The sequence below is a fragment of the Typopeltis vanoorti genome, chromosome 9 (assembly GCF_054136105.1).
Source record: "Typopeltis vanoorti isolate ZY-2024b chromosome 9, IOZ_Tvanoo_1.0, whole genome shotgun sequence".
Lineage (NCBI taxonomy): Eukaryota > Metazoa > Arthropoda > Arachnida > Uropygi > Thelyphonidae > Typopeltis > Typopeltis vanoorti.
The window spans coordinates 4,926,646-4,941,025 of record NC_143557.1 but is presented as its reverse complement, the minus strand read 5'-3'; the positions used below and the strand labels follow the sequence as shown (position 1 = coordinate 4,941,025).

General features: G+C 33.9%; 1 protein-coding gene across 1 annotated transcript in view; it reads left to right on the top strand.

The window, feature by feature from the left end:
- Positions 1–14,380, top strand: part of eIF3l (eukaryotic translation initiation factor 3 subunit l) — a 310,545-nt gene that overhangs the window by 234,969 nt on the left and 61,196 nt on the right. The window contains exons 12-13 of the mRNA XM_090398519.1: positions 433–566; positions 10,261–10,360. Coding sequence (XP_090254645.1) covers positions 433–566; positions 10,261–10,360 — 234 coding nt within the window. The remainder of the gene's footprint in view (positions 1–432; positions 567–10,260; positions 10,361–14,380) is intronic.

Here is a 14,380-nt window from a genome sequence, read left to right as displayed (position 1 = left end):
GTAGCTGGTTTTTTAGTTTCAGGCCACTTGTGAAAGACTGTTTCCTTTCCTTGGATAGCCCTGGCACACCCCTTGGAGAACCATTGTTTAGATATGGGTTTGGAAATTTGAACAGAGTGAGGAATGAAAGTTTCCATTCCAATATGGATTATTTCTTTAAGAAAATTACAACAGGTATCTGGATCTGAAGAATGAAAACAGTTGTTTGAATCATGGAGAGGAGGAGTAAAATTAATATAAGTTACTGTTATTTGGTATGGGATAAGACTTTCCTTCATCAGATTACATTATTTACTCTCTAAAATATGCTTAATGAAATATTTTTCTGTTTACTAAGTTAGAAATTTTTGATCCCCTCTGTAGAAGGAAAATTTTTTTGCTTAATTTATAGTGATTACAGAAATTTCATTATACTAATTTCTTTTAAAATAGATTAACAAACAGACAGAACAGATGTATACATTACTTGCTATCTGTTTGGTTCTACATCCCCAAAGAATTGATGAAAGTGTACTTTCATTGTTAAAAGAAAAATGTGGAGATAAAATGCTCTTAATGCAACAAGAGTAAGTAAAAACTGTAAATTCATATTGTATACCATTATATTCATATTAAATATAGGGATATACCAATATATGGGCTCCTGTTTTTCATTAAAAATCAAAATTTGCTCTAAGATGGTGCTTCCATCAGGTAAAAGATTATAAATGGATTGTAGATATTACATTTTCTCCATAATGCATATGTAATGAAATGTGCTGACATATACACAATTTGTTAAGACATCAGCTAGTTCAAAGTAGGTGAAATTGATCTGATTTTTTTATAAGCAGCTATAATTAAAATATCAATATTAATTTTTTAGCCAAAATTTGAAACAAGGGAATTTTTTTTCTGTCCTGTACTTAAAGTTATTAATAAAACATTTAATTAATATATTGCTATTGTAATTTTGGATACCTGTGAAGCCTTGTGGTGTACTTCTAGTTTTATAAATTTGGGTTGAGAGTGTTAGGAAAAAGCTGCACATTTGTTTGTCAAGAAAATGTTATTATTTTACGGGCCATTTCAGGAAGTCTAACTTGTCAAGGTAGGATCTCTTCCAGGTCATTCAAACATGCTGATGTTTCTTTCTTAATCTTTTTAAAACGATACAGTGACAGTCAAATTGTTTCAAGATTTTTGGTGATTAAAGAGCACATTCGATCAAACAATACTAAACATGTATATACTCAAGGCTTTTTTTTGCTTGAATTTATTCTACTAGGTTTGCTAGAAGTGAAAATCAAATAATAAAAATCCAGCTATTGACAGCTGGATTTTTATTATTTGATTTTCACTTCTTTCTAGTCACCATAAAATCACTGGGCCAGCCTGGCTGGCCGAGTGGTTAGCATATTCGCTCTCCAGCCAAAGGCTTCAGGTTTGAATCTTGCTGTGGGCATGGATTTTGTGATTGTCTGTGGAAAAACTAGTGGTGGTGGTTGGCAGTAGATGGCATTGGTGTAGTTGCTGTCAGTTGGTGGATTGACTGGAGATAGAGCTGTAGAGCAGGTGCCCTCCCTAGATGAGTCTTTGGACTCCCTGGAGGTGTCTAATAATAATAATAATTAATGCTCTCATCTGATGGATAATTCTAATAACATGATTAACTCCCCCATACAACCCAACTTGCCTCTCACATGAAAACTGTCTACAGAAAAAATTTCAGTATCCATGAAGTTTAGAAGAAAAATGTTGGTAATGAAAAAGTAGTTATCTTTCAGATATCCTTTAACCCATACTTGGGGGGGGGGACCTTTGATTTTGCTGTTGTTCCTCATTGTGTTTCAAAGATTGACATTCTATGCAGCATCAAAAAGGTTTGTTCATCATCATTGATGAAATTCTGCAAATACTATTAGGTTCATAGCTGCTACCCTTCTTTTATCATCATCTTCATCTAAATGTAACATCACTAGTTCAGAAAAGAAAGCACTGTGTAACATAAAAATAAAACATAATAATCCTCACGGCAAAGTGACAGTTGTTATGGATGCTGCAAGCTATGATATCAAAAGTAACTCATGTATATAAATTCTTCAGCTTGCTTCATTCTGTATTATGTTCTTATCCTGGGCCACTCATGAAGAGACTAATGATTTACTTCACAATATGCCAAGCTGATCAACAGAATTGAAATGAAACCTCAAATTTGTTCACCATTTAACTCCCAGATTATGACCTGACCTGCCCAAGATTCACAAAACTGATATTCCCTAAAATTATTAATTAATAGAAAAAACTCAACTACTTAATTATTATACAAACATCTTGTTGGAGTATTTAAAAAAAAAAGCATTTTGATTCTTTCATTGTGAATTCTGCCCATTTTACTTAGATGATCAGATTTTTTTTTTTTTTTTTCTGGTTATTTCCATTCTGTAATTTGACATGCTTGCAAGTTTAGATTTAGTGTCTCTTTATACCAGTGTAAATGAAGTGCTGTAAGACTCTTCATGCACTGCCTTCAGACAAACTTCTTTAAATGGAACAATTGTTTTCTTCTTGACCTGGTCAAGGGACTCCTTATTTTCAGATCTTTTCATAAGAAACTTTGAAAATCAGTTTCTTTCTTAAGCTGATCAAAAACTCATTTGTTGATGATATTTTTATAATGAGAAACATGACTTAAATAACTTTCATCATAGAATTAAAGAAGAGTGAGCATAAACCACAGTTTTTTTTTTTTATGTTCAAATCTCAAAAAAAAAAAAAAAAAAAAGGAATTATTACATTGAACATTTACCAAAAGCCCACTACTGAATGCCATCTTCACAGTCCATCCTATGAGATAGGCAAAGCCCACACTAAAAAAAGTGAGCAATCTATATTTTAAAACTTAGCATAAAAGGACTTCAGTCTCTCCTCCACTAGTTCATCTTCATGGATATTTCAAAAACACCATCCAGAGAATACTATTTTCCGATACTTCTCCCCTGCCAAGATCCAAACATTCAGTACATCAGAATAGCTTACAGACCTGTACAAATTGTTTACAGCCTTAAGGTTGAAACCAGTCTGGGTAGTGGCCCTTCCCATAATGCATAGTATTATACTTCTCCGTAAGGATATGCATTATGGGATACTAAGGCAATTGATGCGAAGTAATTAGCCTCTATATACAAAGTAGCGCAGTCATAAAGTTACTTCACACACAAACTTTGTTTGCTTACACTTAGATAAAGGATGAAATCAAGAATTTAATTTCTTGGCATCTGTAATTTATAGTATAACCAAGTGAAAAAATTTGACTACTCTGCAAGACTACTGTTCTATATAATGTCTTGGCATCTTGTCATATCTTTTATAGGTCTGCAAAACTTAAATACAGATCCTTGTTGTTCCCATGATTTTGGGAACAACAAGGATCTATATTTATTATTTTTTTTTTTCAGCATTGCCTCTAATTGTGCCTAGGTTGTTCTTCCCTTAGTTTCTCTTCCACAATTTATACTGGCTTCTTCTCAAGTATACTTCCATAAATCTAACTTGGAACACTCAGTAGGGAAATTTCTGCAATTCTTATGTACACTTTTATTTCCCTTTTTTGGCATAAAAGTACTGTTGAGCTATACTCCAAACCTGAAATTTGGAAAGACAACTACAGCTGTCTTTCCACATTTCAGGTTTCTTATGACTTTATACCTCAAGTATTGTATGTACACATAATTGCATTCCTCTTGAATGTTTTCTACTACTGTTCTATTGCTTCGTGTTTCATTTCTCAATCTTCAATGAAAATAAATGTTCATTTGATCATGTATTTCCAAAATAGACCAGTTTATCTAAGTTAAACACTTGGCTAGGTTTCTAATTTTGCTCATTAATTATTGTATTCAGTATATTCTGTGAAATTTTCAGCCACTTCCTTGTCGGCAAGGTCGCTTCTCCAATCAGTAAATTGTGAAAGCCACAGCCGTCTTTGAATTTGAACAGTTTAGCATTAAATTTAAATGCTACCTCAGAATCATCACTTTTCTAAAAACTCAAATGTTTCAGGTTTTACTTTAGTTGCTTTAACAAAAATGGAAATACTATCTTAATTGATGCTCAATCCATGTTGCAAGAATCTTTTTACTGGTTTTCCTTTATCACTGATCACACAACAAACTCAAGTTGATGGCATGCATGATACTGTTAAATTGATTATTTTTTCAACATTGCCTCTAATTGTATGCAGGTGTTGATTTACTAATTAATTTTATACTTTTTGGTTTTTCTCATTTCACGCTATGCTTTTCTTCTGATGCATGCTAGATTTATAGGAGGTTTATTAGAATTCACTGAAATGGGAATTTTTTAAAAAAATTAAAGGTAACTATGAAATAGGTTAATAAAAATCTGAAGATAAACTAATAAACATAGACTTACCGTATATATGTCGGCGTATAAGATGAGGCCTAAATTTTAGGCTATTTTTAGGTTTTAAGCTTATGTTGGTTGTGTAAGATGACTCCCCCCTCCCCCATTTCTTCTTTCTTGTATTAATGCAATGTTAGGTATTGTTGTTATATCCGTTATTTTTATATCTATGTATATCTGTTTTTTTTTTTTTTTTTTTTTCCCCATAGCATAGATTTAGTATTTATGCAAATTACCCTAATTAAAAGTGATTAGTCCCAATTTTAATTAATGATTAATTTTGCATTTTTTAAAAAAATTTTAGGATTATTAAAATTGTCATCATTTAAAATCATGGAACCAGCAACAAAACAAAAAAAGTATGAAGCTCGATTTAAAATAAGGGTAATTGAAATGGCAAAGCAAACTAATAACTGTGCTGCTGCAAGAAAGTTTTGACATAACAGAAGATGATAAAAGAATGGAGAAAGAATGAAAATATTTTTTAAAAAATTGCCAAAGAAAAAATGTGTGATGAGAACGGGGATCACCTGATGGCCGCAGCTGGAAAATCACATTGCAGAATGGGTATTCGAACAAAAGGCAGAATGATTATCTTGTTACAAGAAATATGATTAATGGTCAAGACTGAATTCGGATGAAAGTATAGAATTTGAAGCTACTTCAGGATGGTGTAATCGTTTTATGAACAGACAAAATCTGGTAATACGACAAAAAATGAAAATTGCTCAAAAATTACCAGCAGGTCTTGACCACAAACTTATCAATTTCCATAAATTTATTATTCAGTTGAGACAAGAACATAAATTTCTATTGTCAAATATTGGAAATATGGATGAAACTCCTATGAGCTTTGATATGATAAGTAATAAAACAGTGGAGTCTAAAGGTAGTAAGAGTGTGCTAGTTTGAAGTGCAGGTCATGAAAAAACAAGGTTTACGGTTGTGTTGTCATGTTTGGCTGATGGAACCAAGTTAAAACCAATGATCATCTTCGAACGTATAACTAAACCTAAGATAAAATTTCCTTCAGGTTTTTGTACATTTTCATGAAAATTATGTGAAGTTATGGATAAATAATGTGTGGAACATACGACCAGGCAGTATAATGAAGAAACGCAGTTTATTAGTATGAGATATGTTTCATAGTCATTTAACTGAGAATACTAAAAGTCTTCTAGGAAAAAATAACACAAAAATTGCTGTTATACCAGGTGGTTTAACTTCTATATTGTAACCACTAGATGTCTGCTTGAGCAAACCTTTTAAAGATCACATGCAAGAAGAGTGGAATAATTGGATGTTGACTGGTGAAAAATCATTTACAAACGGTGGATCTGTGTGCACTTCATCACTTGATATGTTATGCAATTTTGTGATCAAAGCATGGAATAAAGTAAAATTAGAGACTAATAAAATCATTTAAAAAGTGTGGTATCTCTAATCTTATGGATGGTATAGAAGATGATTTGTTGTGGGACACTGATGACAATGAAAATGAAATCAATTCACCGGATTTGAACTGAGATCCATATGACGATCATTTAAACAATGCATCTGATGCACTATTTTCAATTATGAAGAAAATGAACATGAAAATTGAGGTTAATAATTATTATTTGTTTTTTAAGACTTAATCTATTGTAATATTTTAAATAAATTTATGTAACAAAAAATTAATCTGATTTGTTTATGAACACTGCCTATTTTCTTATATAACGATGTATTGTAACTACCTAAATGTTCATCCAAGAAATTAAGCTTCCTTTTTTTTTTTTATACTCGCCGTATAAGATGACCCATGATTTTGAGGGTTTTTCTGTAGTATTTGAGAGTCGTCTTATACTCTGCTGTGTAGATATTTGGTCTTTGATATTAATAGTGGTATTGTATGTTAGGTGGTATGATGCCTGTACTACTTGCAGGGGAAATGGTTCTTACTACCAACTGAGGTGGTAATGCCTGTACCTATCAAAGAAAAAGGGTTCTACAAACAACAGTAACTGGCAGCAAAAAAACTCTTTTAATTTTGATTTACAGTTCCATCTAAATTTATTATAACTGGACATACATTGATTTCCATAAATTAAGAAAAAGAGAGAAAAAAATCATGAAAACTTAAGAACTATATAATGAATTTTTTGGCACCTATAAAAATTGTAAATAAATAGTTTAATTCAGTAACAAATTGATATATATATATATATGAAGACAGTGGTCAAAAACAAGAAATCAGAATAAAAGAGTGCCCCAATAAGGAGTATTGTTATCCCTCGCACCAGTTCAGTGTTCTCAGCAATGTTCATACTGTTGATAATTGTGTCCAGTAGCTCAGTTGGTAGTAAGAACCATTTCCCCTGCAAAGCTCTCAAAGTTTTGGGGAGGTGGATTGAGAGCAGCAACACATCTATCTTAGAGCATTCCAAACATGGTCAGTAGGATTAAGATCAGGAGACTTGACTGTCTTGTTCACATGCATGATACTCTTTTCTCGAAGATATTTGTCCACAAGCTTTGCTTGATGAGGACGAGTATTATCATATTGTAGCAGAAATGTCTCCCTTATCACACATGCATATAGACAAACATAGGGATCCCAAACCGCCTGTATAAGCTTCGGCATTTATGGTTCTGCTAAGAAGCATGTACAGGTCAGTGCATCCACTCAACAAGATGCCTCCCCAAACCATCACACTACCTTCACCACGTCTCCCTTTCACAGATATTGAGGGTGATAACGTGTCCCTGGTTCTCTACAGATCAGAGCATGCCTGGTATTCACTTTGTAGAGTAATTGAGACTCATCTTTAAGCTATACCGATCCCTGTTGGTCTTGGGTTCAGTTGACATGGAGCCTGGTCCATTTCAAACATTCTTTTCTGTAGTGTGGGAATAGGGGCATACAGACCAACTTTGTAAAGCCTTCTGTGCACAGTGGAAGCAGATACCAATGTTCCCATAGCCAGTGTGGAGTCAGATCGTAGCTGATTTGGGATAGCTTTCCTGTTTCGAGAAGCAGATAATCTGAGACATAGGTCTCCCACGGTAGTTGTAGTCCATGGCCTTCCTTCACTGTATCTCTGGTATGCTGTTTCTGACTGTTGTAATTAGAACCACAGAACGACTCACATGCAACTATCTTGATACCTCTGCCTGACTTTGGCTGGACTCTAGTCTTTACAATGGCTCACCACTGTCATTTAACTTGTGTGCCCCATGTGGCAAACTTAGTTAATCTTCTCTATTATTTAAAAGAGAACTGACATGAGAACAGTGGGTAGTAATGAGATAGATACCAACTAAGTATTATAAGTACATAGAAATGATCTAGAATAAGTGTCTGTTCCAGAGCATAACTTTTATGTATAATTATAAGAATAAAATGAAGAACAGAATATAGTGTGGATTCTAGTATATATATAGTACAAACACATGATCCTCTCAGTAACATACCCATTAACAAGAAATTATAGCTTAAATACAGGATGGTGCAAAAAAAAAGTACTGAATAACTACAAATATATGCTATGAAGTAAACGGATTTATTAACAAAGAAATATATGTTTACACGTGATGACATGTACATCCACAACTATCGGTGGAATCTTGGCTGAACAAAGCATTAGCAACAGTAGATTATGCTCGAAATGAGCATCATGTCTTGCAAGACAGGTTTTGTAGTGCACACAAAGGTTCTATGTCATCTTGGAGAACAAGAGTTGGGACCGCTGGGCATATTGTGCAATTTTATCCCTTAGTTCATCAAGGTTTAAAGGCTGGTCATGGTGGAATACCCATTCTTTCAACATACCCCAAACGAAGGCATCAGGAGAACATGAAGGGTAAGGGAATTCTGTGGACCTTGAAATGAGTCTTCTGGGGAAGTGTGTCACTTTAAAGCTTTCTTACATGTTCTTCTTTTCAATATGAAATTCAATTTTATCCTGCTCAAGACTAAATGGTGATCACTTCCAGTTTCAAATCCTCTGTACACCACATCACTATCAACAATAACATAGTCAATGAGACTTTTCTTATTCCTTGCCTCTTCTCTCCATGTGAATTTGTGCACATTTTTATGGTGGAACATTGTGTTAGTAATAACCAGTCCACATCCTGAGCAGAAATCCAACAGATATTTGCCATTATTATTAGCTTTGCTCTTTTCTCCAAATTTTCCCAAAATATTTTTGTATGTCTCACAATCATTTTCTACTCTGCTATTTAGATCCCCAACAAGGACCAACTTTTCCTTTTTCATTGTGTCAGTTGCTTTCTCTCAAAAAATTCCTCCACGTCTACCTTAGTAGAACCTTCTGTGGGACCATAGGCATGAATAAGTCTCATTGTCCAGTTCCCCATTTTCATATTTGCCACATCACTCTACTTGAAATTGCCTTCCATTCAAGAAGATTAGCTTTGTATTTAGTGTTGAATACTATGGCTACTCTTTCTTTTCCTTTATTGTCATTGCCTGAATATATAAAGATCGGACCAGTTTTTGTCTTTTTTTGTTTCAGTCACTCCTATTCTGTTGATCTGGTACTTATCCAATTCCTCAGCCAGCTCCATTTCTTTGCCATTCAGGCTTCTTATGTTGATAGTACTGATCTTGAACTCTGGTGATGTTGAGTTGGGATGTGTTTCAGGATTTGTTCCAGTAGCTTACATTTTGCTGTTCACCCTAGTTCCCTGGAAAAAATAAAAAAAAGGGAGGCCTTGTTTAACCGGCAATGCTCCAGCTGGCATGAAATTCTGTCGTGTTGTACCATCATTGTACATTGTGGTTTAAGCCATTAAAAATACAGTTTGGTTCCCTGGCAAAAACAACGGGGGGGGGGGGGGGGGAACCTTGTTTACTCTTACTTACGCTGTACAAATTCTAAATCCATTCAGTCTTGGAATACTGCTCTCACATTTTTGGCAGTGCACCTGAAACTTATCCAAAAATTCTTTATGTTGTGCGAGGACACTATTCATTTGATTGATGATCTCTCTCTCACACACTCTCTCTCTCTTCAGCTGGTGTATCATAGATCATCAGTTTCCAGATAGTCTTTTCTACAGAAATTTCCATGAATGCTATTCAGCAGAACTAGCATTGTCTCTCTAGGGATAGCTTTATCCCTCTCTCACACACACTCTTCAGCTAGTGCATCATAGATCATCAGTTTCCAGATTGTCTCTTCTACAGAAATATCCATGGATGCTATTAAGCAGAACTAGCATTGTTCTAGATCCGCTGAATAATTCCAGAACTAGAGTACAATATATTCATGCCATGAATATATTGTATCTGCCTCTAATTAATACTCAGGCTACTTCTCACCTGTACAGTTTGCCCATCCTGAATAAATCTTAGATCTAACCATTATTAGAATACTTGAATACCATTTTCATATTTGGGAATGGTCACCAAACACTTCTTTAAAATATTTGATAGATCTCCCCCCAAGAAATACTCCAAAATGTTTCTCAGAGATATTCTTTCTATCCTTTATTTTCTTTAAATATTTTTATGAGTGCTGCTCTGCTGAACTGTCTTTCATCATTCTTCCATTTTGCTTTAAGCTTGTAGAAACATAAGTAGCCGCTGATCAACATCAATTCATAGTCCATTTCAGACTTACTGAACTGATATTAGAATTCTGACAGACAACAGATTATTCTAGAAGAAAATTGTTGATAGAAACAAATTCAGTCATTTAGTACTATCAGAGTATATTTTATACATCTTGAAGGTAAATATCAGGAATTTGATGGCATATTATTCAGTATAATATTGAATGAATTTGCTTTTTGAATAATACTGAGATTATTGTAATCAACTTTTTTTTTCTTTTTTTAAATATATAGTAATATTGCAGAATTTGAAAACTGCTTTGCATTTGCATGTCCAAAATTTCTCTCTCCAGTACCACCAGCTTATGAAGGAGCTCCATCAAACTATCACAAGGTACATCTCTGGATTTTTTATATTTGTGATTTACTTTGAATTATTTTATGATGTTATAGTAAAAGATGCTTTTAATAGAATACTGGCTTATGTTGGTTTCTTGGATATGGTTTTTGTCATTTTCTTCTGCTGCATCCCATAAGGGTGATATTCATGACTGTATCCGTGTGTGTTCACGGGGCCGGCTTGCCTGCTTGCAGTATGAAAAACCCCCAGATAAACTGGGGGAAAAAACCTATCTACACCCAAGATCGGTTAACTTGGCTATGGGTGAGGAAGATCCTTAAATTCCTCAACGTCGTCAACGGGAATCAAACCTAGGACACTCCTTCCCCAAGCATATGGTTGCAAAGCGCATAGCCACTAGGCTAACCATGTGGATACCAGTTGTATATGTAATATTATGTCTATGATATCTTGCATATGCTTAACTCTCACCATAGCAAAGTCATAGAAACCCCAGGAAGAATTTAGTATGACATAGTGAATTTCCTTTTTTTATACAATGAAACCTGTGGTGAATTCATCACTAAAAAGCACACGTACTAACCACAGTGATAAGTTTTAATATGTAAATATTTCATCCCAAGTATCTTGCAACATCCTCAGTACAGTAATTCAAACAATACTAGGAATAACAAACAGTTAGAGCACATCATTACAATGGAATCTCAATATGTGTGCAGTAACATGTTATAGAAGTAAATTAAAATATAACTGAACAAAAAAAATAATAAAATAAATAACATATATAAAGACTATTTTACACAATTTTCCCTGCTTTAGAAATAGTAAGAATGTCGTTGCGGTTTAAATTTGGTCTGTGTAGTAGGGCTTCAGCACTTTCTTTATATAAACGTTCATGTTTATATAAAGATCTGTGTAAAAGTTTCGACTTTTCCCAATGGATTCTACAGTTTGGGTTTTCAACTCCATGTTGAGAGAGACCAGATTTCTGCCGTTTTGAAAAGACAAATGTGGTCTTGATGTTCCAAGATGCACTTCTGAACAGATTTACGTGTCTGTCCAAAGTAAGACAAATTGCAGGAGGAGCATGAGATCTCATAAACGTCAGGTAACATCAGAGGTGAGAGTTTGTCCTTAGAAGAAGATAACAAGTTATAGATCTGGTTGATGGGTTTGTAAGTAGTGGCAAAATTGTATTTCTTCATAATTTTTGAAAGACGTTTGTAGATGCCCCGTTCTTCTTCGCCCTCGCATCAACTTTATGCTAGAAAAAGAATCTCCACGGGGTATCTCCTTTCTGGATTTACACATTCAAAGAAAAGAAAATGGTTCCATTGCCACATCTGTCTATCGCAAGTCCATTTTCAGGTCGCTATATCACACAGAAATGTGGCATCATTAAATCACTAGTTAACAAAGCACACAAATTCTGCTCCTCTGAAGAATCTCTAAACCAAAAACGAGAAATAATCAAAAATACAGCCATACTAAATGGATATGGTCTTAAAACAACTCAAAAAATCATCAGTCACTTCCCCACACATCAACCTAGACAAGAAGAAGAAGCCCATACCTTATGTCAAAGGCATCTCCGAACATCTTTCAAAAATTATGAAGAAATGCAATTTTGCCACTACTTACAAACCCATCAACCAGATCTATAACTTGTTACCTTCTAAGGACAAACTCTCACCACTGTGAGAGTTTGTCCTTAGGAGAAGGTAACAAGGCATTTATTTTTTAATGCCTTGTTACCTGGCATTTATGAGATCCCATGCTCCTGCAATTTGTCTTACTTTGGACACACAGGTAGATCTGTTCAGAAACTCATCTCGGAACATCGACCACATTCGTCTTTTCAAACCTCGGAAATCTGGTCTCTCTCAACACAGAGTTGAAAACCCAAACCGTAGAATCCATTGGGAAAAGCCAAAACTTTTACATAGATCTTTATATAAACATGAATGTTTATATAAAGAAAGTGCTGAAGCCCTACTACACAGACCAGTTTAAACTGCAACGACATTCTTACTATTCCTAAAGTATGGGAAATTGTCATACAAAATTGTGTAAAATAGTCTTTTTATGTTATTTTTTATTTATTTATTTATTTTATTTTAATTTTTGTTCAGTTATATTTTAATTTACTTCTATAACACATTACTGCACGCATATTGAGATTCCATTGTAATCATGTGCCCTAACTGTTTGTTATTCCTAGTATTGTTTGAATTACTGTACTGAGGATGTCTCAAGATACTTGGGATGAAATATTTACATATTAAAACTTATCACTGTGGTTAGTACGTGTGTTTTTTAGTAGTGAATTTCCTTATTGTCTTTGGATTTTTTTGTTGGGACTTTTTTTGGTGCTTTCTTATAGTGAGCATGTTATAATGTTTGCTGTAGTGAGAGTTGACTATAGAGAAAAGAGTAAATTAAAGAATCATAATTGAACCCATACCCGTACTCAAACTTTCAGTTGAAAAGATCTGTATAGATTCTTCACATTATGGATAGAATTTGAACTTTGGTATTTCTAAAACAGCACTTGTTACAACTTAGATATGAATGCTGAAATCAGACCGCCATTAAAAATGAAGAAATAAAAATTTCCCATTATTTTGCATTTTCAGGGTGTTACACTACGGATAAACAGGATGCCATGTTAAGATTATGATGTTGGCAAATCATTCTATCGAACATCAAGATTATATTCAATACATTCCCTTGAAATTTCTGCCACCCAAGAGCTTCATTGGAAGAGCATAAAATTAATACAAAGAAGCAGTTGAAATGCCTTTAAAAAACGTGGTCTTGCTTCAGGATCTTGACATTCTAATGCAGTCATGGATTATTTACCACAATTTGTGGTGAATCATGAATATTACTATATATTTAGGAGTACATCATCATTTGCATAAAGCAAAGAGCTGATTACATCTCCAATTCTAATATCAAGTCTAATGCCACTTTCTTTCATAATGTGATGCAGAAGAGCGAAGATAATGTGCATCCTTGCCTTACCCCTGATTTTACATCAAACACCTTCATGTATTTCCTTCAATTCTAACTACTGACTGACAGCTTAAATAATAACTGTATTGCTCTGTATAATGTTCCATTCGGCCCATACAATTTAAGTGTTTTGAAAAGCTTTTCTCCAGGCACTTTGTCATATGCCTTTTCCAGATCTACAAAACTTAGTACAGATCCTTGTCATATTCCAATGATTTTTCAACTATTTGTCCTGAACTCAGTTTGTTCTTCTCCAAGTTTCTCTTTCTCAACCTATTTTCAGTTATGCTTTTATAAATCTTATCTTGAATACTTAGTAGAGAAATTCCTCTATAATTCTCACATTCAGCTTTATTCCCTTTTTTATAGATGGGTACTATGAGAGCTTTACTCCAATTGCTGGAATTCTGACCAGGCCCTCTAAATTATGCAAAACTTTTATACCTCCATACTTTAGCATTTCTGGTTGAATATCATCTACTTCAGCTGCCTCTCCACATTTCAAGTTTTTGACAGCTTTTTCTACCTCAATTATTGATATGTAATCCTCTTTGCATTCCTCTTGAAAATTTTTTAGGATATCCTTATTTTCTGTTTTTATGTAACCCTTTCATCTTTGATTCCTTTTACAGTTATTTCCTCCATTTTGAAGTGTGTTAATTTTTTAAGTTTTTAATAGTCTCCAGAACATTTTGCCATGTTCCTGATATTTAAGTCTTCTCATGGAAAGCTATGCTATGTGTCCTGCTTTTACACATAGCATAGCTTTCTCACATTCTCTGTATTATTTTAAGTCATCTGCTGACTTATTGGCTAGGAACTTTTAGTATGTTTTCTTCTTTTACTTCTTCCATACATCATAGTGTTCTTATTATATAAAGATAAGTACCAGTGAGACGCCAATGTTTGGTTCTTGTTTTCAATTTGTTTCATTTTTTCTTCATTTATGTTTGTATATTTGCATCTACAATTTACATGTTTTACACATAAATTGTAGGTGCTACTATACAAAAAAAAAAAAAAAGCTACTCAACT